Raw genomic sequence first — 24,743 nt, 5'->3', positions numbered from 1 at the left:
TTTTCATTTTGAAAAAAATACTCATCTTTTTTATTAACAAAATGTTTTTTCATGCTTATCTCGGTTCATTGTACATACATATGTATCTAAATAGTTACGCCCCACTTTTAAGGTTATGTAGATATATTACACTAAAATATAATATTATAACAATTTAATATATATATACAACTTATAAACTTTTTCATTTGCATAATTATTAAATGATATAAGAATTGTTCATTTTGGTTTAAATTAAAAAAATTACAATTGAATCCACTACTTTTAACAAAACTTATTGGTGAAATTAAAGGCGGTTGAAAAAAATAGTTCCTTGTTTGTAGTCGTTATAACATTGAGGTGTACAAAATATATATGTAAATTAAGTACAATAAGAGTTATATAAATCTTTTTTAAAATGTTTTAGAAATTCAAATTTTTAACACAATTTTTTTTATATTTTGACTAACTTTTATTTTCAATATCCACTTAAAAAACACAATAAATTAAGTTCTAGGCTTTTGCTTTTAGAAATTTTAAACAATTATTTGGAAATTTTCTGTTTAAAAATTTAAAAATTACAAAATTGTGTTTGAAATATTTTTTTTTTGTTTAAATATTCTGCATTGAAAATATTACTGCTTTGACTGTCAAATCCAGGTATGTATTTTTTATTAAATTTTTTTTTGTAATTAATTAAGTTCAAAGCACCATTTTCTATATAAATACACATTTCTATATACAAGTATGTATGTACACCTGTAGTATTTAGACACCTCATATGGCTGGCTTTTATGGAGGCACTTGTTAATCGTATAGTCTCATTTAACTAGGTTACTTATATAAATATATGCTTATATAATATTTTACTTCAAATACTATTGCACAACGCGTTTACTCATGCACAAATTACATCACATATTTGTAGAAAGTTTGTACGCAATATTATTGAGAACTTATAGGTTTAATTATTATGATTTTTCACAAGCTTTTAGATTAAAAAAACAACAATGAAGATTTTTAAATTTTAATAGAAAATATTTTGTATGTTTTAAACTTTTTTCTTTCAAATTTCATTTCCATTTTTTTATAGTTATCGCTTTAAAGTAAAGTCTTCAACTCGCGCATAGGCTTACGTTCCACAATTTTTTTTATATTTTATATCAAAATTTCGTATAATTTTTTATGTTGTTCATATGCAGTAGTAATTAATTGGTACCCAACCTTTTTAATGACAATTAATATAAATATTTTTTTGGATGAACCCAGATTTTTTAAATATTTAAAAATTTGTAAGATTTTTGATATTCAATATAATAAAAAATTTCATTGATAATTACATATTGACTTACAAAAATTCATCCTAATAACAGAGCTGTATCACAAATTGAATTTTATCTTTATAATGGGAAAATATGCGAAAACAAAAATTAGGTTAAATTAAGAAAAATATATAAATTTTGGATTTTATGTATCATATATATATTTTTTGGTCATAACCTTACATTCCACAATTTTTTTTTATATTTCATATTACAATTTCGTATTATTTTTTATTTGTTTTATGTAATTGTATAGCTTTCAAAGAAAGTTGTCAACTAATACACAAGCCTACGTTCCACAAATGTTCCACGAAAAAAAAATATATTTCGAAATTTCGTAAAATATTTTTTTTGTTATACACGGTAGTACAGTTTTATTGATTCACATCTTTAAAAAAAGCAAATATATAGTATGTATATATATATTTTTATATAAGCCCAATCTTTCTTAATTACTATTTAAAATTAAGTTATGACTTTTTTTGTTCAACAGTTAAATTTTCTGTATTATTTTTTTTTTTTATAAATTTACATATGTACATACTTATTGTATGTGTTGCTAAGTACATATTTTACAATAATTGCATGTATTTATTTATAATTTACATAACACATATCTGTGTCAACAAGGTAAAACAGAAGAAGTCGGTTTTCATAAATTTTAAAACTAAAGCACTTCTAGAAAAGTTTGTGTGTTAAAATTATATTTTAATATAAATTAATATTTAATTATTAAATAAAAAATTTGTAATAATTCGTTGGGGTCGCCGTTTGATTTTCATATTGTATGTTTCGTTTAAACTTTGTGGACACAGATAGATGCTGTTAATAAATAAAATTGTATATGTTTTTATATACATACATATGTATGTAAAAAGTAACATTATTTATTTATAATTTCTAACTTGTTTTTAACTTATATTATTACAATATATATTTTTTTTAATTCTGTAGATATTTTGTATTTATACATACAAAAATATTTTTTTTTTTGTAGTTAACGTCGTTGTAACTTCTTTTACATATTTTATATTAGGTGGTTGCAATTTCAATTTCAACTCAAAAGAAAAATATTCAACATTTCAAATCAAATAAATTTTACCTATTACTAACAAATTTGTTTAACAATATGCTATAAGCACGCTTGTTAAGTTTTATTTGTCTAAATTTTATTATTATTTCTTTATGGTTTTTATGTTTGTCAACACTCACTTAAGGTACAAGCTCTCTAAAATATATATAAAATTCCTAGATTGCCCTACGCAACTGTATTTATTAGTTATTAGCGAAGATAGCATCCCCAAGTTTCCTTCACAGCTATTTTTATTTACAGTGTACATAATGCTTTAGGCATTATAATTTATATATCTTACACGCCCATTTGCAAGTCTGTACATTAAGTCTCATGCCAGACGGCAAGCTTTGGCATATTCCACAGCATCATGCAGTGTGGGGAAAGTTTCAAATGGTCCCTCACCCAACGCCATGCTATGCACTAATGTATCGTAAACACGATCCGATGGACTTGCAATGAACAGACGCACACCCAGCGATTGGAGTTCCTTCATTATATCGGTTATAGCTTTGCAACCCGCAACATCAACGTGGCCCAACATTGAGAAATCCAATATTAGAAAATTGAATGTATTCAATTGCGACACTTCACCATTTTCGATGTTTTTGCCGTTCTGTTGTATGGCTGTCTTATTGCGTTGCAGCTTCTTCATATCCAAACCGATAATGTCGTAGAGTGAACGTCGGAAATACATGTTCGTTGCAAAATTTAGTGAGCCCACGTAACGGAATATTTTCATTTCGGGCACTTCAACTGCGTTGCGATGGTGATTGAGATCCACATAGACGGCGGAAGCTTCGGGTACGGTGCCCAGTAGACAGGAATATGGTTTCAGACCCTTTATGTAGAGCGCCAATAATGAAATTAAAATTCCGATAAGGAGGCTGTAAATTGAGAAGAGAACGAGAATTAGTATGAACAATTAATTTGCTTGAGCGTCGTTAAAGCTGGAAATATATATATATATTAAAAACAAAAAAAACGTTACCTTGGGTTGCACCGCAACTACAAGTATAATACTCTACAGAAATAAAAAAGTTGTCAGTACTTGATTTGATTGGTCAGTTTGTATGGCAGCTATATGCTATAGTTAACAGATCTGTAAAATTTCTTTGCAGACTCCCGTTGCCTTTTGCATTTTGCCCAATTAAAAATGTTTCCGTACAAAACCTTGTTTTTGATCTCTCTGTTTGTATAACAGCTATAAGCTATAGTAATCCGATATTGAAGATGCCGACAAATGCGCAGCTTTTTGTAGCGAAAAAAACGTGTGCAAAATTTCAGATCGATATCTCATAAACCGCGGGACTATTTCGCTTATATATGACGCTTATTATATAGTCGGACATGGCTAAATCAACTAAGCTCGTCATGCTGATCATTTATATATATTTTTTATAGGGTCTCTGATGTTTCCTTCAAGGTGTTACAAACTTAAATCGTTGACAGATTCATTACTAAACGTTGGACTGTTTAGCTCTACTAAAGATGTTACCTCAGGCAACTATTGCAAGAGCTACATATAAAGGCAACAGACGTGAAAACAGTATTCTAGGTGCACGTATCTTCAGTCGGTGTGCTAAGAAAGCTCCAGAGAGTCAATAGTTTTTTACTCTCTTATATTATACAAAGCTCAAAATAGAAAACACTAGACCTCTGAGAAATAAAGTAAGTAATAGAAAGACCTATTCTTCTACATGGGATCCGTGCCATTAAAAGGAAGGAAGTAAATTTTTTAAGAAATAGAGCCTTCTATATACTAGAACGACATACCACTTTCTATATGGATCGATATCAGGTTATATATTTGTCTTTTGACTCATCCGAATTAGGTCTGGGACTGTCTCCTGAGCTGGACTTTATATACAATAGAAATGTGTAGAAAACTCACCCATAATCAATATCAATCAATACCACCAGTATAAAGGTCGCAAGCCATGTGAGCAGCTCCAACTTGCCTTGTTTCGAATATTTCTTAAGCTCTTTGGCCTGCAAGAACATTGGCTTCAAGGCGACAATAATAACGCCCGCCAGCACGCACTACAACACAAGGAAGAATTCTGTTAATACAATGTACACATCAGATGCGGAAACCAGCCAAGTCTTACCCGTGGCAGTGTGCTGAAAAACGGACCCATCCACAGCAATGTCATTATAATCAATGTGGCCGATACGAGTGATGCTAACTGTGTCACACCGCCGGTTTGCTCTTGTATAACGGAACGCGACAGCGAACATGCCAGTGGATAGCAAGAGAAACAACTGGATATACAATTGGCCATGCCCAACGCGAAGAGCTCCTGATTAGCACGCACCTCGTATGAATGCTTTCGTGCAAATGTCAGACCCATAGACATGACAATTGAAAAGCTGACAATCGCTATAGCAATGGAATCCACCGCCACCACTGGAACTAAATCCATTCGCGGCAGTTCAGGCATTGGTAAACCCTTTGGAATATCACCTACCAATGTCACAGCATAGTTGCCATGCAGATCGAGTAGACGTGAGATCAGGGTACCGCCTATAACGGATATCAACTCGCCGGGGAAAGGCAAGCGACAACGTTTCTTAAGGCAAGGCTTAATCCATTCATTACAGATCGTCATGAAGACCATAATGCAAAGGCAAATGGTAAGCGCAATGATATTCGTTTTTGGTATAGACTTAAAGAGATCAATGACGGTGAAGACGATTTTAAAGGCCCCCTTATAACGTGGCACTTGCACGCCGAGCACATCCTTCAACTGGCTAACGGTGACATGTACGGCGGCGCCAGTAGTAAAGCCATTAACCAGCGGTTCGCTAAGTAGTGCTGATAATGTGCCCAGCCGAAAGAAACCCATCGCGAGCTGTAAGATAGAGAAACAGAAGTAATATGAGCATGGCTATAACAAAAATACAGTATTCAATTTTGTTAAAAAAAAATATAAAAAAATTTAAAATAAAATTATAATAATTTTCGCAATATGTTCCACATTATTATTTCCTTTATGAACTTTTTTTTATAAAATTTTGGATTTTTAGCATAGTTTTGACTTTTAAAAACATATTAATTTGTTATGTACTTTTTGCTGCCACATCAGCATGTGATTCCCTAACACTACGTAAATTATTCTTATATTAATGTTAAAATCGGTTCAAAAGTTATTTTGCATCAATTTCATCATATGATATACGATCCGCATATGTTCCACATCCGGCCCACATATATTCCACGCATTTTTACGTTTACTGTCATTGTACTGTAATATTTTCGCATGCTTATTAAGCGCGCACTACAAATTTTCATGTGGAACGTAAGTTAATTAGTCGTATAATGACCCAAATATTACTTTTTTAAATTAATTTAACCAAATCTAACGGCCACTGCTTTTCAAAAAACTACAACTTTCAACGTTCCACTCAAGTTCTGTTCACTGCAATCCTTACTTACATGTAGCAATCCCGTGCAAAACGCCAACGCTGTTACCACTTCGACGGGCGTTATTATCTCAGCCATCTTTACAGCTTCCGCTGCATCACCCAACGTGCTATTTATCGCTACCGTCGGTACTAAGAGCACATGGTCTTCAGTCGCATACGTTTGTACCACCTTCAATGTCATCATAGATATCACAGCAAAAGTTCCAATCGATATATGCTTCGATGTACCCAATATCATGTAGACTATCACGGGGAAAATAGCGAGCGAGAGCCCACAACCCGGTGTCACACCCGCCAATATGCCGTACGCCATACCATGGGGTATATTCATAATCGCCACCGTTATACCAGCTACAATATCACCCATAGCATCACGGCGCAGCGAATAGCGTGGCAACCATTGTACAATCGGTATTATGCCGACAAATAGCGACAGAAAGGACCAATGCGCCCAAGAGCGACGTACACCCGATGGTATACTTTTGTCGCGCGCACCATAGCCAGTCTGTTTGATAACCACCTCGTGGGATAAGACATCGCGATGCACGTCATATTTCGGTTGTATTTTTGGCTTCTCCGTTAGGTACGCCTGTGTGAGAGGTTTAGTTCTGTGGTGATTGAGAGAAAGGTAGGAGAGAGTAAAAGAATGAATTTGAGCATTAGGGAAATTGAGTAATTGTTTTTAAAGAACTATTATTTGATTTTTAATAAATATATTTTCTTTAGTTAGTTTTACTCACTCATTATCACCATTCTGTTGTGCCATCTTTCTCAATTCGCTTGCAGCCACATCCACATCAGTATACGGATGATTTTGTAACCGTTGTTTATATTGCTTGTGACGTAAGCTTGTGCGTGGTGTGATCGATGTGGATATTGTTGTTGGTGTCGCTCGTAAACGTTTCGGAAGTTTCGGCTTAGTTCCGGTCGGCTTTGAAACTTTTACTACACTCGCTAATTCGAGTGCGTCCACTGATGACAATCGTGTAAACTTGATGCTACCAGCGCTCAATGATAGTGAAGACGAAGTGCCTGCTTCGTTGCCGTTGCCAACATAAACTCGATTCGCTACCCCTACGCTGCCAGCTGCCAATGGAGTAGGTTGTCTTGTTGCGTTGCCGTGTGGTGCGCGTCTGCGTTTGAAATGTTCGAGTGCAAATTTACGAACGCTTTTCAAATTGATTGGTTTCTGGTGTTTGATAAGAAGAAAAGAAAGAAAAAAATATTCAGATTAGAATTTTGTTGTGTTATACACAAATATAAAAAAAAAATATCTGCAGATAGCAAACTAATCCGATGGTTTGTTCTACGCGTATGTGTTTACAGTTACATGAATATTTGTAGTGGTGTACACATAAATATCTACAATTAATTGCTGGTTAGAAGACGTGAATATAAACATTCTGATTAATTGGCAGTTGACAGGATCATAAAATATATGGCCCTTGTTATCTTTATTTGCAGTTCGACATTGGATCAGTGTGACAGAGTACTGATAAAATATATAACACTAGATACAAGTGACTTTATTTATGTACAAGCGTAATTGTTGTAGCAGTACTATGCTATAAAATGTGTTGCATTGAAGTCTTGTCATGAAATTCTTACTCCGCCAAGTTAAGATACCGTGATAGCTACATACATATGTAAAGCGGTAGTAAAAATTATTTGTTGACATAGATAAAAACTGATTGTAAATTAATATAAGTTACGTCTTCAAAAAAATATTAATTTAGCAACTACATAGATATTTATAAAGCCCTTTACATAACACTGCTGTCAAAAACGTGAAAAATTAATACTAAAGACAAATAAAATTACTACAATTACATAACAACACTCTGTGACACGAGTAAAATAAAGTTGCAAATATGTTCCACATACATACGTTCCACATAGTGAAACATAGTTAATTAAAATGCAACTGCTAAAAGCTCGTATTTCCCAAATGGCGTATTTTAAATATGTTCCACATAGGTACCACAACAATTTTATTTTATATATCGGTAAAAATAAAAATTGTTAGTATTTTTAACGCTTATAGCACAATCTAAAATTTATTCTATAAAAAGTGCTATTTTTCAATAACAATTTAGCCGTTTGAACACCAATAACTTGCTGTAACATATAACATTGACATTTTTATCACATCTAATCAATATTTTATATATAGCTTGTGGGAAACTTGGCTTATAAGTTCCACAACCAATGTAGCAATATTTAAACAAGCAAGATTATAATTAATTTTTATTCTTAAAATTTCTAAAAGCAAGGTTTCTTTAAGCAGAAATAAAAAAAAAATTTTCTATACACTTTTGTCACACACGCTCTACTTTTTCGTGCAATAGTTCAAATTTTTTTTAAATTTGCTTTTTAACAGTTAACGACATTTTAGCACTTTGATTCCACTTCATTTATTTCATATAGCAAGCGTCAATTTAATTCTCTCAAGCGTTTATAAGCAAAACTCCATTTTTTGAGTAACACATAACAAATACAAATCAATTTTAAATACAATCCACATACGTTCCACATTTTTTATTATGAAAATATGTTTAACAGAAATTTCTAACTGCAGCAATTCTACTTTTCTACGTGATCACATAGTGCCTTTTTGCTAACTTTTTTCAATACCATTCCCAATTGACAAAACCCTTACACTTTAGTAGTAGGAACAGTAAATCTTGACTTTTTTCTTTCGACTGACTACCTTCAATTTCAAGAAATATTTGCATTTTTATTAAGAATTTTATAAATAAATTTTGAAAAGGATTTTATTCACAATCCGAAAATTATCCAATTAGCATTTAATATTTAATTTCTTTTTACCAATTATTAATACACCGACAGCACAGTTACAAATGTACGCATGTTCACAGAAGCTTACGTTTTGGCGAACTGCGTTTTATAGCTTGTAAACGTGGCCTTTTAAAGCTGTCCAGCTAGAGTCACATATTGGCGGAACACAAAAAATCAATGCAGCAGCTCCTCCTACTTCCAAAGTATTTTTTAAATAATATTTCTTGTTGTTTTTGTTAATTTAAGTAATCAACAAGAATATCTTACAAACTGTCACAGCAAATATTTGTAGGTGTGTATAGCGACCGGGTGTGTGTGTACTCTTAAATCTACATACGAGCACCAGTGTGGACTCGCACTTATCATAAATAATGTTGTCGACGACAAAGCATAGGTCAGTAACATGGATGAGTGATGTAAAAAATCTGCATAACGTTCATGTGCGAACTAAATATGCATCAGTTTTTGATCAGTTGATCAAGTTGAATTTCTGTAATTTGTATCAGCTGATTTGGCGACATCAGCTGTGCAAGGCTTTTATGCTTGATCATAACAAACAACTAGAAAACAGTGCAAAATGAAATAAACTACACAATTAATACTGAAATACGATACTGATCCCGACGATCCCGCAGACACATGCACATCACTGTGCGACACTAAAGTAACAGGCGAACTTAAATGGTAAATAGGTGAGACAACACCACGGTTTTAGACAAGAAATCGGCGTCAACACACATAGCCAATCAGTTGTGGGTGATAAGTGAATACGAATTTTGGGAGGCGCAACTAATACCAGAATTACCCAAGCTGCTTGTGTGACGTATAGCGACAAATTTACACTCACTTGAGTACTTAATATTTATATAGAGTTATTTGTTTGTGCTGATATGTCAAATGTCCAGTTCTGCGATAAATTCTGATTTTGGCGACAAATACTACGTTTTAAAGGCAAAAACAATGAGTGCTAAAATTTCTAGTGTCTTGCTACTTATCATGGAATGTAGCTTTTAATGATGAAATTGCTGAATTGATTCGAAATTTTCTAGCAGTAAGGTATTGGTAGAGTAAATGTTGGAAATTTTCTAGCGAAATGTAGCAATATTCCAGCAGGAAATCATTTAGTTATTTTTTATTGAAATTTCGAACTTTTTAAGTATTTCTTCATACCCAAATTGCAATTTCCAAGTTTTTGTCCATATTCAGCATTCGTTGATATTTATGTAACCTGTTCCTTAGTTGTAATATTAGTAAAATTTTCTATTTAAAAGAAGACTAATTTAATTTTGTCAGCTAATATAATTTTAGATGATGATTAAATTTTTAGTGGTTTTGTCAATATAAGTACATGCATACGCTTAATATGAGCAATGTGCAATTAGTTTTTACAATTATAGTACCTCCATATGCAACTCACAAAAAAAAAATTTTGGTAATTTTGGAAATTTTTTTATCACACAAAAAAAAAATTTTGTAATTTTGGTAATTTTTTTTTTGTTGAAGAGAAATACTAATAAGATATAATAAGTAAATAAATAAATAAAAATAATCTACATTAACATAATTTATTGCACTTAAATAAGAAGCGATTCATTTTGCGGTCCTAGCCGATCTCTAGGAGGACCTTCGAAAAACGGTGCCTGGTGGTGAGAAAGATTTTTCTGCTTAAAATTATCTCAATCGCATACCAAAACAATTTATTACAACAATAGATAAATACAGGTAATAATCGAAGGGCTAATCAAAATGTTGTGTTTTTTTTTTAATAAAATTATGCTTTCCAAATAAAGCAGTTTTTTGTGAAAAAAATTTGCACTTCAGATTGACTTAAAAAATCGAAATCATTTCAAATAACTATTTCTTCGATCACTAACTAACAAATACATCTAAAAAGGTCATATAAAATGTTAAAAAACGACGGGTCCAGTAGAAATTTTCTTCACCGACTCTAAAAACAGCCTTTCGAGAAAAACGCCTTTAAAGTTTTGGGAGCCGATTACACTAAGTTAAAAAATTCTTTATACGCTCATATCTCCGAAACTATATGTCGGATCATCTTAAAATTGTTGGAGAATATTCTGAAATATATGTATATCCGAGGTATAATCGATCTTTTGATATTTGCAAGTGTATATAACCCTTGAAGTCCCAAATGGACTGACAATATCTTACCAGTTGCTTTTTAGTACCTTATCCCCAAGCTCTATTTTAGCTCATATCGGAATCGATTGTTGCTACCCATCGATAGTGCGTTTTTGTCTACTACTATCTACTTTATTAGTTTTATACAACCGTACAAACTGAACGATCGGAGTCAAGTGCTTTCATGGAAAACTTTTTCATTTGACGAGATATCTTCAAGAAATTCGAAAGAAATTCGGTATATAGTGCAATCGCTGAAGATATTGTTTGGATTGGATCACTGTAGCATATAGTATAGTATCAAATGAAGTTCTTGTAAGGAGTCTTTATTATTTGTGAAAGGTAATATAGCTTCGATGCAATTCATGTTTTTTCTTGTTTTTTTTTTTGGTTTAAAAATATAGTTTCATAAAATATTTTAAATTTTTGTGACTTTGTGAATTTTTGGGTTGTGAAATATCTGATAATCTACGTCTGAGTTAGTATAAGTACTTTAATATTTACAAAATACCCTAACTTATCATACAGTGCTTGAAAATATAATTAATTACTTCGTTTGACTCAATTTACTTCACAGTAATTGGCACGAAAAACCATCGAACCTTGAGCTATACAGGAAATTAGTTAAATTTAAATGGAACATTGATTATGCATTTATCCGTCTACATTAATTTTATTATTTTTATTTTATTTTCTATATTAATAATATTTAGTAATGATATTATCAGTAATGAGTAATCAGAGTTATCAGTAGTAAGTATCACCTCTAGCAATCGCAGCACAATCGATCATCTGCGTAAACCTCTAATAAGAATCTATTAAATCTGCCGTCTGGCATTTAGCTAATGAATATGTGTCATTGTCGAACTCAAATAATATTTTTGTGCATAAGTATTTATGTAAATAAATATATTTATGAAATTATGGTACGAATACTTATTTATACTCATAAGCATTGCTATCTACAGATAAGAGTAGAAGTCACGCACATTTGAGACGCTAATTACAAATTTTGGGGTATTTAAGACGAACTTGTTAGGTTTAGCAAACAAAGTTCAAATAATAACACATATTTTTAGTAAGAAAAAGTTTTCGCGGTTGTGAAATACCTATATATGTACAAGTAGAGTAATGTTGAGTAATTTCTAAAAAAGGTAATTCAAGGTACTTTTTGGAAATGTAAATTTGGCAAATTAACGAGGTAAATGGAGGAGTACCCACATATATATGGAACGTATGTGGTTCGTAAAAATATTTCTGCATTGATTTTCATTTTTAATTTCGAAAAAAATGCGTATATATACATATGTACAGCATTCAATTCATGCGTATCCTATAAAATCTAATGCGGAATGCATTCATTCGTTACCTAACAATAACCTCCAATTATCTCGCGTGAAATTTCAGTTTTCTTTTGGCACATCATTTTATTATTCAACAATTGTCATTTATATTTTAGTCGTTGTTTGCTTTTTTTTTTTTGATTCACATATATTTCTGGCAAATAAATAAATGAGTGAAATTAATATATTTTTTCATTTTTTTCTCTTCGCATAAGCCAACTTACAAGTAAACATTGAACTTGACATTGTGACTTGCATTGTTTGTTTGTATTTGAGTGAGTCACAAGTTAATAAGAAGAAATAATTTCCAGCCAAAAATTTAAGTGTTTATGCATACAAAATTAATCTCGCTGTTGACAAGGCCTATTTTTGCGCTCTTAAAAAAACGAATTTACTCACAATGTAACTTGACAAGCCCATAAAACAGTAGGGGCTTGAAAAAAGTTAAATAATTGACAAGCCCATAAAACAGTAGGGGCTTGAAAAAAGTTTAAATAAGGAGCCAATGTGGAACTTGTTTAATTTTATTGTATTCTAAGCGCAAGTGGTCGGGAATGTGTGAACAATTTTGTATTGTAGAACATATTTGGATATGCGGAACACATGGCGATCATTTATATATATATATATATTTATTATTTTATATATATATACAAATACATTTGCATTGAATTCGAAATTATAATTTGGAATGTATTCTCATGTTTGAATTTATGTGTGTGTTAAATTTATTTTAAATTTTTTTGTAAAAATTAAATGTGTGTAAATGAGAACATTAATTGAAGAAAGTTTATATTCGAAATAAATATAACCAAATACAATTCTTTCCATCTGCTACCTTTACCCGTCCTTATACTAAACACTGTTGGAACACCAGCGCGTATAAGTAACATTATTTTCTTTGAAATAAAAAAATTCCTGCCAAGCACGAATTTCTCTAATTTTCTTCAAAAATAAATAAATAAACAAAGGAACCGAATAACTAACAAAAAAACAATACATACAAGTTTTATTTATCTAATCAAAATACATTGTTTGCACAATCTAACAAAGACGACTGTTGCAGACTGTCATAAAGGCCAAAGAGGTCATTAATTTCAACTTAAGAGATAAGCTCAATTCAGTATATAGATTAACAAGATTAGAAATATTAATATTTTGGCAATATAACACCTGCAGATTTGCAGCTAAAAACTTATGATTTTGAAATGCTTCAAAAATTTTATAGAAAGTTATTGAAAAGTTAATCAAAATATATCTGCATTTCGGTATCGGTGCATCATTGCTTCAGGCAATAAATTTTGAAAACAATCGACGTTTTTTTAGGCTGTCACGAGAGTTATGCCCCTTAAGCGTCTGGACTATTTGAGTACATCATAAAAAGGAGAAACCTTAAGCAGTTGAAAGTTAATAAATTATTCTTAGCGCATCCCCTAAGGCAAAAGTGAGAAAACAATTCACGTGACTGCTGCTATAAATTTTTTTATGTCAATGTGTAAACTGCTTAATAAAATATTAAAATGTATGATACTTTGAACATAGGTTCCACACAAGTTTCATGTCGACTACCTGCTTAAATGGAAAATTTTAATATGTACGATGTTTATTTAATATTCAAATTAAGTTCTATATATGTTCCACATTTGAATTTCAGAATGTAGTACATAGTTAAATGAAATTTAAGAAATTATTAAATAAAATTTGGAAATGTAAATACTATATAAAACATGCAACTTGCTCTAATAACCCACAAGACCCAAAATAAACAAATTGCGATGCTTATAATATTCCGCTATAAATTTTATTAAGTACACACTTAAGTACACATATGTATTTGTAGGTATAGTATACACATATGTAGGTAAGTAAATAAAGATTTTAAGTGTCAATGTGATCAATCTGAGTACGAAGTCCAACAAGTAAGTGATCTTTACCAGATTTAGTCAGTACTAGTAATCAAAGTAAATCAAAAACAAAGAAGTTGATAGAAGTAATGAAATAAAAAATGTAATCGCTAGTTGGCGAAAGCAAAAGAATATTGTGGAATACGCTTTAAGATACGGTTATATAAAATTTTGTTTTAAAAAGTTATAAGTAATCTTGGTCTCGAAATGTCAAATAATTTTTACTTCCATATAACGAATTTATTGCCGGAAATCAAAGCTAAAAGCACTTACCAAATAAAATTTGCAACACTTATTATCATGTTATTTTAAAATATTTAAATTTTTAACTTTTTTTTTTTAAATTAATTAATTAATATGTAACGCGCATAATTATAAAACCGGTATTTAAATTTTAGATGTTTTCCGAGTTTTAAATAGTTATACGAAAAAATCTTTAGAGACTACTTTCATAGGGTTCAACTAACATTTAGACTAGTGCCATACAAGTCCTGATAGTTTTAGAGCAAATATTACGTCTGTAAATAAGAGTAGTCTTAAGATTATTCGGTCAATAATATACGTGCTTAGATAAAGAAAAATTAGAAGAGAAAGAACGGTAACTGTAGCTGCACCTATGCTCTAATACACTCTCAAAAACACGTCTTACACCATAAAAGAGTATAAAAAGATCGTTATCTTGATATTAATCGATCAGTTGGTATGACTACTATGTACATACTACACAGGTACAGGGACCGCTTTGGTTAGATTATGAGGACTATTTTTAGCCAAGTCAACAACCTCTGTTTACTTTTACCTAATCTACCAACCCTTGGTTGCGATTGACGTCACTGACTTCTTTGTTTACATTATGAGGTCAATGACCATATTGTTTACATTTTGCCGAGGCCAATAACCCCTTTGTTTACATTTTATGAGGTCAATGACCCTTTTGTTTACATTTAGCTAAGTCCACAACCTTTTTTATATTTAGCCGAGACAACAACCTTTGTTTACATAATGCGGTCAATAGCCCTTTTGTTTATATTTTATGGGGTCAATGAACCCATTGTTTACATTATAAGGTTAATGACCCTATTGTTTACATTTTTCCGAGGCCAATAACCTCTTTGTTTACATTTTATGAGGTTAATGACCCTTTTGTTTACATTTAGCCAAGTCCACAACCTTTGTTTATATTTAGCCGAGACAACAACCTTTGTTTACATAATGCGGTCAATAACCCTTTTGTTTACATTTTATGGGGTCAATGAACCCATTGTTTACATTATAAGGTTAATGACCCTATTGTTTACATTTTTCCGAGGCCAATAACCCCTTTGTTTACATTTTATGAGGTTAATGACCCTTTTGTTTACATTTAGCCAAGTCCAGAACCTTTTTTTATATTTAGCCGAGACAACAACCTTTGTTTACATAATGCGGTCAATAACCCTTTTGTTTATATTTTATGGGGTCAGTGAACCCTTTGTTTACATTATAAGGTTAATGACCCTATTGTTTACATTTTTCCGAGGCCAATAACCCCTTTGTTTACATTTTATGAGGTTAATGACCCTTTTGTTTACATTTAGCCAAGTCCACAACCTTTTTATATTTAGCCGAGACAACAACCTTTGTTTACATAATGCGGTCAATAACCCTTTTGTTTATATTTTATGGGGTCAATGAACCCATTGTTTACATTATAAGGGTAATGACCCTATTGTTTACATTTTTCCGAGGCCAATAACCTCTTTGTTTACATTTTATGAGGTTAATGACCCTTTTGTTTACATTTAGCCAAGTCCACAACCTTTGTTTATATTTAGCCGAGACAACAACCTTTGTTTACATAATGCGGTCAATAGCCCTTTTGTTTACATTTTATGGGGTCAATGAACCCATTGTTTACATTATAAGGTTAATGACCCTATTGTTTACATTTTTCCGAGGCCAATAACCCATTTGTTTACATTTTATGAGGTTAATGACCCTTTTTTTTACATTTAGCCAAGTCCACAACCTTTTTTATATTTAGCCGAGACAACAACCTTTGTTTACATAATGCGGTCAATAACCCTTTTGTTTATATTTTATGGGGTCAATGAACCCTTTGTTTACATTATAAGGTTAATGACCCTATTGTTTACATTTTTCCGAGGCCAATAACCCCTTTGTTTACATTTTATGAGGTTAATGACCCTTTTGTTTACATTTAGCCAAGTCCAGAACCTTTTTTTATATTTAGCCGAGACAACAACCTTTGTTTACATAATGCGGTCAATAACCCTTTTGTTTATATTTTATGGGGTCAATGAACCCTTTGTTTACAGTATAAGGTTAATGACCCTATTGTTTACATTTTTCCGAGGCCAATAACCTCTTTGTTTACATTTTATGAGGTTAATGACCCTTTTGTTTACATTTAGCCAAGTCCACAACCTTTGTTTATATTTAGCCGAGACAACAACCTTTGTTTACATAATGCGGTCAATAACCCTTTTGTTTACATTTTATGGGGTCAATGAACCCATTGTTTACATTATAAGGTTAATGACCCTATTGTTTACATTTTTCCGAGGCCAATAACCCCTTTGTTTACATTTTATGAGGTTAATGACCCTTTTGTTTACATTTAGCCAAGTCCACAACCTTTGTTTATATTTAGCCGAGACAACAACCTTTGTTTACATAATGCGGTCAATAACCCTTTTGTTTACATTTTATGGGGTCAATGAACCCATTGTTTACATTATAAGGTTAATGACCCTATTGTTTACATTTTTCCGAGGCCAATAACCCCTTTGTTTACATTTTATGAGGTTAATGACCCTTTTGTTTACATTTAGCCAAGTCCAGAACCTTTTTTTATATTTAGCCGAGACAACAACCTTTGTTTACATAATGCGGTCAATAACCCTTTTGTTTATATTTTGGGGGGTCAATGAACCCTTTGTTTACATTATAAGGTTAATGACCCTATTGTTTACATTTTTCCGAGGCCAATAACCCCTTTGTTGACATTTTATGAGGTTAATGACCCTTTTGTTTACATTTAGCCAAGTCCAGAACCTTTTTTATATTTAGCCGAGACAACAACCTTTGTTTACATAATGCGGTCAATAACCCTTTTGTTTACATTTTATGGGGTCAATGAACCCATTGTTTACATTATAAGGTTAATGACCCTATTGTTTACATTTTTCCGAGGCCAATAACCCCTTTGTTTACATTTTATGAGGTTAATGACCCTTTTGTTTACATTTAGCCAAGTCCACAACCTTTTTTATATTTAGCCGAGACAACAACCTTTGTTTACATAATGCGGTCAATAACCCTTTTGTTTATATTTTATGGGGTCAATGAACCCTTTGTTTACATTATAAGGTTAATGACCCTATTGTTTACATTTTTCCGAGGCCAATAACCCTTTTGTTTACATTTTATGAGGTTAATGACCCTTTTGTTTACATTTAGCCAAGTCCACAACCTTTTTTATATTTAGCCGAGACAACAACCTTTGTTTACATAATGCGGTCAATAACCCTTTTGTTTATATTTTATGGGGTCAATGAACCCTTTGTTTACATTATAAGGTTAATGACCCTATTGTTTACATTTTTCCGAGGCCAATAACCCCTTTGTTTACATTTTATGAGGTTAATGACCCTTTTGTTTACATTTAGCCAAGTCCAGAACCTTTTTTATATTTAGCCGAGACAACAACCTTTGTTTACAAAATGTGGTAAATAACCCCTTTGTTTACATTTTATGAGGTCAATGACCCTTATGTTGACATTTGAAATAGTTCAATTATCTATACTGTTTTATATACTAGTATGTATGTATTTATAGTTGTAATTGTGTAAGTTTGTAGTTCTTTTATTGTGTTTTTTAAATAGGGCAGCGCTTGAAGTCCAATATTTGATGTATGCACATATATATAAGAAATATCTAGCGTTTGCAAACAGTGATGTTAAAATACATACATATTATATATATATATGTATATTATATTATATGTGTACATGAAACAAATACAAAATATGAAGTTGCGAGTTATTTTGAACCTACAGTGTGGCCTTTACTTAAATAGAATAAAAATGGAAACTTTTGATATCGGAATAATTTATTTCAAATAAAATTCAACATCATCCGCTTAGAGTCCACATACAATGCACATGATTTTAACAAAATAAATGATATGGCTACTTTTGATATCGTAAAAGTTCACTTTCGATCAAATGCAACACCTTACCACTTCCACTTAGAATCCACATACAATCCACACGAATTTAACAAAATAAAATAACATTGGTAAATAATAAACACTATTACTATTAAATTAAGTCTTTTTATTCATATTTTTATATTTACATTAAAACATTTCAGTTTTCACGAAAAATTAAAACAATTATACTAGTTAGTACTGAATTTTGCATTCCTTTAGCCGTTTGTTCTGCGGAAATTGCTGAATTAATACCAAAACACATATTTGCTTATGTAAAATAAAGGAGTTATATGATTTACTAAATACATACATACATATGTATGTAACACCCTAACAAACTGACATGTTAATGGGCAAACAAAAGATGACAGTAAATAAAAAGTGTTGTTGATAAGATTAACTAACAATTTAGAAATAATAAAGCAGAATTTCACGTAATTGTAAATCTTTGATGTGTACGTGCATATAGTACGTAAATATGTACAATTCGTATATGACATGTTTTACAAGCTGTATGTGGTCGGAAGCACTGCTGTGCACACGCGACAGACACTACGCACGGTGGCTAGAGAGCGTTTTAAACATCACTTCACATTTAATAAGTAAAATACGTAGAAACACAAGCTCATATTTTAAGAATATATATATTTAAATATATAGATGTATGTAAAGAATGACAGACGTCTGAAATTGATTGGATTCACATAAGTACCTATGTAATTAATAATCACGTGTAGTGTGAAAATAGGCAATGAAATAAAAGTTAGGCATGCAGCGAGTGTGTGTACCCGTACATTGCATAACTACACATGTATGTATGTACATATGTATAATTACTTTGTAAGCCAATGTGCCACAAATCTTACGAATCGTTAAATCCTACAGCTGTTTTGGCGAGCGTTAACAAGTGGTTTGATATATGTTGGTACTCCTATTAATTTGCCAATTATTGATATGCATGTGCGTCATAGAAGTTATTGAAATTTTAGTTAAGTGCTAAGCTATTCCAACATTATTTGCAACTAATGCCACCGAGTGTGAAATGAAATGTGCTTAGAATTCGAAGAACAAACAATCAGTCTCTCATATGAACCATTACAAAGTAATTGATAACATTTAATTGAAATGTCAACTCAAAAATATTTTTATGAACTTTAAAAAAAAAACTTACGTTCCACATGGTAATTTCTATTTTTATGGCATTTTCCTCACGAAATAACGCATATTAAATTAAATATAATGCTTTTTACATGGATTCCACACAAGTTCCACAATTTTTTGGCGGTTGTTCATATAACAAAAAATACCACATTATACAAGAAATACTCGGCAGCATTTGTATAAAGATTTCTATGCACTAAATTTTACGAAAAACTAATTTAAACGATTAATTAAAAACTATATCGCCAAAAACCTAAACTTCAATCGAAACCAGATTTGGTATTTACAAAACAAAAAAACATACTTGTAGAACGAAGTTTCTTAATACATTATGGAGTGTTTGTTTTTCATAAGTTCCACTTAATATCCACATATGTATGTTCCATAAAACATTCTTAAAATATTAAGGAAATTTGTACCATAATTACTTTATACACATAAAACATAAGTTCCACTTAATATCCACATATGTTCCATAATATTTTTTGTATTGAAATATAAAATTTGTATTGAAATATACAAATATGCTTCTTTACGTACATCCAACATGTTGGTTGTTTTGAAAATCTATGTAAACTGGTATATAGTCACAGCGTCAATGATAATCCAAAGCTAATTTACTGTTTTACTTTTTTGCTTGCTGTCTTTTAACGTCACAATGTTTCCGAAAATGCGAAAATCTAGCGAAAAACTTAATTTAACGACAAGAACTAAAAATATATTTGCACCGTTAACATTCCTTCGCGTGGGAAAACTAAATGCTTATAAAGTTATCTGCCTAAAGCTATGCAGGCTCCAAAAATATCAGCGACTACAAGTAGCGCCAAAGTAAATATGTAGCTTTGTTCATGTAACAAAGTATTTCAGAGTAGACAATATGGATTATAACTATGATTTGTGGTTTCAACGTATGTGGCAGTATCATTAATTTTTTTCTATACCTAATAGCAAAATGTAATAGAATAAAATCTTCTTAGTGGAGCTAAGCACACAATAACGTATTTGGCTACTTGGAGTCTGGGTAAATTTTGCATGAAATGTAGAGTGGAAGCGGCCAGGTCACTGCGAAATAAAGCATAATTACATGTGTGTATTGAAACAGAATTCTTAATTATTTCTTGACATAACGAAAAAGAGCAAGCCTGACAAATATTATATATAAATTTTAGATATGGCGAGAAGTAAGTGAAACGTAGAGCACAACAACAGGTATAAAAAAAGTAATTTTAAAGACAATAAATTGCTAAATTTATCTGGAATTTAATTTAACTGATTGATCTTTTAATGAACAGCAATTGAATCAATTAACATGTAAAGAAAATCGTATGTGCAGTTCAGATATATTTATAGTAATGTATGAATATTTTTTACAAAAAATCTTGGTTCCTACGAAGCGTATCGCCAATGTGACGTCACTAAAAACTGCGTTGGTTGAGACATAATAGATACGCATAACTAAGTATGTCGATTCGAAGAAAATAACTGTTATAAGTCATGTAGACTGGCATAATTTAATACTGATAGAATAGTGAGACGCTATACAACTTTAATGAGAATGGAAATTCGAATAAACTGATATAAAATATATGGACTGACATAGTCAACAAATAATTGGTATAAAATTTAAAAATTTACATAATTTAATATAGTTAAGTGGTTATGCCATACAACTGGTACACAGATATGGAATGGTATAAAAAAGAATATTTGAAAAAACAACTGGTATAAATAATATAGACTGATATAATTGAGTACAGATATATTAACAAATGGCTATACCACATTAAAGAGTGGTTATAAAAACAAACAACTGGTATAAACTTTAATCAACTTATCAACCGTCGTAATTGTATACAGAGGAAATAGCAAGCGGTTATACCACTTCAAGTTTAGGGACCGGTATAAAACATATAGATTGGTATATTTACGTAGATTCGAACAAAAAAACTGGTATAAATCACACTTATTGTCATAATTTAATATAGATAGAAAAGTAAGTGGTCATAACATTTGAACTAGAGTGGCAATAAGAAAAAAAAATGGTATAAAACGCTGGCAAGTAAACGGTAACAAATATAAATAACCTCTTTCAATTAATTCAACCGAATAACCTCTTTGGTTATTTTTGTTTTTTCAAATGCTTAGAACAGAGCTGTAGCGATTCGAAAATAGCTACAAAAATCTCCTTCCGATCACCCTGTTTAGCGAATCGAGCGCTTTATCCTACTCTGCGATTCACAAACAAACTGAAAATGTTGATTTGCTTTCATTTATCATAAGAAAGTTGTACAAATATTTGCCTTATCGCACTCACTATGAAACACAAGCCGCGGTAAACATTTATCATATAACAAATGTGTCATAATTCGTTCCAGCGGAAATTCTAGCATATAAACACCTGCTGTTATAATTAATATACTTACACATAGTATATATACTTTTTCCGGTATGTAAAAATTAAGGACAAAAAGTTTATTTTTAAAAATCTCAAACAGATAAATTACCTTCACATATGTATGTATTTCCTTAAAACAATATAACTATTGTGTAATAAAGTGAATAGATAAGTACATAGAAATTTTCACATGCATCTGTATGTAAGTACATATATGCCATGAAGTAATTATTGCAAATGAGTGCGAACACATTTTTTACACTACCGGATTATTTGGCACTTATGTATTTATGTGTTTGCACATATTTAGATATATGCAACATTGAACCGATTGCAGTTAAATAAAAATTAACAGATTATGTATGTATGTATGTATCTTATCGCCATCAACTTTGGCACATAACGCGCTTGAATAGTTAACAACTTGTTGATCGAGCGTGTGTGTGTGAAGGTGAGTCGTGTCAAATACATCTTTCATTATGTACTTATATACATACATACATGTTTAAACTATCAAACTATGATCTGAGCTGACGAGCTGAGTCGTGTTCGTATATACGCGATATATAGTCCCTCAGTTTTTGGGATATCAATATTGAAATTTTACATACGCTTTTTCCTCCCAAAAAAACTGCTCATTTGTCCGAACGTCCGATATCGTACCACTATCACATATATACAACTACCATGAACAATGAAATTCTTGTAGGGAAAACTAATTTATTCGAGGAGATATCTTCACAACATTTGGCATAGATCAATGTTCAAATCAAGGCTACAATCTTCGAAGAAATTTTTCAGATTGCATATAGCGTCCATACAAACTTACCGATCAAAATCAGGTTCTGGTATGGAATCTTTTGTATTTGTAAAGCGTATTATAGTTTCGAAATTCATAATATATACATTAAACCTATAAGGGGGGTGGAGCCACGCTCAATTTCAAAAAAGTTTCAAACCACCAAAATTATGACACACAACCAAATGTAATCTCGATTTCTCAGAATTTTTCTATATATTTAGCTTTACACCTTTGCTTGACTACTTTTAGAAATATGAAAGTGCTAAATTAATATGACTGAAGCACAATGTTAACAAACTTCACACTTTTCAATAAAATATCTACACAACATGCAAGCATGTGTAAATAACTAAATGGTAACAAGAAAAACGGTTGCCCAAAATTGTTGGGTATTCAGCAATTTAATTGATGTGAATTAAATTCAATGGAAGTGTTAATGTGTGTCGACAATTGCTTATGAAAACACCATTAAAAGCAGCGCTTTTGATTTACCATTATTATTATTATGACTATTAAGCATTCGTTATGGTTATTATTATTATTTATATTGCAATTTTGTGGTTTTTATTGAACGCCACTTAATGCTGGATATAGCCAATGCCTTAATCAAATATGCAAAGCACAACACACTATAGTACCGTAAGCAGATATGTATATGTATGTATATAGAGGAAATAGGCGCCTACGGTAAAAATTTCATTATGAGCATAGATGCAACGAAAAAAATCAGTCAACAGCAATTGTTTATCGTGAAGTCTTTAAAAGGTTATAAAAAATGCATTATCAACAATCTAAATATGGCTACATATTCTAAGCTTCGAAAAAGTTCCCAAACATTTGCGGTATAAACATCCTCTCTAACCAGTCCACAAAACTTGTTTTCCCATATCTTAATTCCATAATTTGACCGTAATAGCCGCAATTAAAACCCAAATTGCTTGTCAATTTAAGTTGATTGATGGTCTCACTGCGCGTTCCAGGTAGATTGAATGCACTGCGAACTATGGTCTATTGTGCTCTCGCGTTCTAGGTAACAACAGCGGTGATGTCAGAACATTTGAGGTAAAGAAAATATAATTAATAGCAAAGTAAACGACTTCAAAAAGTATCAAACTCTCTCATATCTATTCGACTTGGAAAGGCTTTTTATAAAAATGCCAAGCTCTCAAAACCAAACTTGTGGTATTTCATTGTTTATCGAACATACAAAAGTGATTTAAATCCAACATTATGCATCTTTAGCTCTTATGCCCAATTTTACGTAATAATTCAACTTCATAAACCACCAAACCAAAGTAAGCAAAGATTAAGGAGTTACAACCGAAGGTTTGCAGGGCACATCGCACCTAATACCAATATTCAGACATCACAGTGATACTCAGGCGAAACAAATTTCTTAATCAGAGCTTATCATATATCTGAAATCCACTTTCCGTCGTCTAACGCAATTACAATACATATCCCGAAAAGTCAGCTGGATATCTTAACGAAACGAAGTAAACGGAGATAAAATTCTACACCTTAAATCCTCCACAAATACATACTTACTCAAATAAAACCGACCTCATGATTGATTGAACTCGCTAAGATTTTAGGTTTGAAGTCGCAGAGTAAATGAAAAGTCCGTGGTGTCCATTGGATATGTATATACACACATATATATTTATAGTTGAACAGCGAGAAGGCAGCATTTGCGGTAGCAAACACTATTCAATCTATACCAAGCAATTGGCCCCCTCCAGGGATATAACTACCTTGATTAGCCAGTTGAATACGGCAGAAGTGGGCGTAGATTTTTGCGGTGAGAGCATTGGCCACGTGATACTAATAAAATTCTCAACTCAATGTTGGCAGTGTTTACCTACGCGGTAGGGATGTGGGCAAACTGTGAATACTGAGTTGACGGAAGTGTGTGATGGAACAATTTAGCACAAAATATATAAAAGGTAAATGAGGAAAGTTTGCTGAAGTGCGACTAGTAATTGTTATAACATGGACAACACATACCTTTACATTTACAAGGGTAAAAATTTTTCACGCTTGGAATAACGTTCGGATAAATGGAAATCATACAAAAAGTAGAGAATATTAAAAAGAACTGCAGAGTCTTTTATTCAAAATCAGAGGCCAAAGAAATTTAATTTATTTTTATACACAAAAAGTTAATATTTTATTTACT

General features: G+C 31.5%; 1 protein-coding gene across 2 annotated transcripts; it reads right to left on the bottom strand.

The window, feature by feature from the left end:
* On the bottom strand, positions 1-20,114 carry Prestin (solute carrier family 26 member prestin). 2 transcript variants are annotated; one of them, XM_070111089.1, is made up of 6 exons: positions 19,908-20,114; positions 6,543-6,991; positions 5,813-6,410; positions 4,485-5,228; positions 4,268-4,416; positions 1-3,260 (listed from the first exon to the last, which is right to left on the bottom strand). In XM_070111089.1, the coding sequence occupies exons 1-6, from the start codon at positions 19,914-19,916 to the stop codon at positions 2,705-2,707; spliced, it is 2,505 nt and encodes an 834-aa protein (XP_069967190.1). In that variant the 5' UTR covers positions 19,917-20,114; the 3' UTR covers positions 1-2,704. The 2 variants fall into 2 exon arrangements, with proteins under 2 accessions (XP_069967190.1, XP_069967189.1); XM_070111088.1 differs by lacking the exon at positions 19,908-20,114 and adding an exon at positions 9,772-9,830.
* Positions 20,115-24,743: the final 4,629 nt, after the last annotated feature.

This window comes from Bactrocera oleae, chromosome 6 (assembly GCF_042242935.1).
Source record: "Bactrocera oleae isolate idBacOlea1 chromosome 6, idBacOlea1, whole genome shotgun sequence".
NCBI classification, from domain to species: Eukaryota; Metazoa; Arthropoda; class Insecta; order Diptera; family Tephritidae; genus Bactrocera; species Bactrocera oleae.
The sequence above is the reverse complement of the archived record's forward strand: the minus strand, read 5'-3'. Positions and strand labels throughout refer to the sequence as shown.

Coding starts and splice junctions, on each gene's coding strand:
- Prestin (XM_070111088.1), bottom strand. CDS start 9,810: ATGCTGAATATGGACAAAAACTTGGAAATTGCAATTTGG. Junction 6,411..6,542: donor CAACAGAATGGTGATAATGA/GTGAGTAAAACT, acceptor CAATCACCACAG/AACTAAACCTCTCACACAGG. Junction 5,229..5,812: donor TTTGCACGGGATTGCTACAT/GTAAGTAAGGAT, acceptor TCTATCTTACAG/CTCGCGATGGGTTTCTTTCG.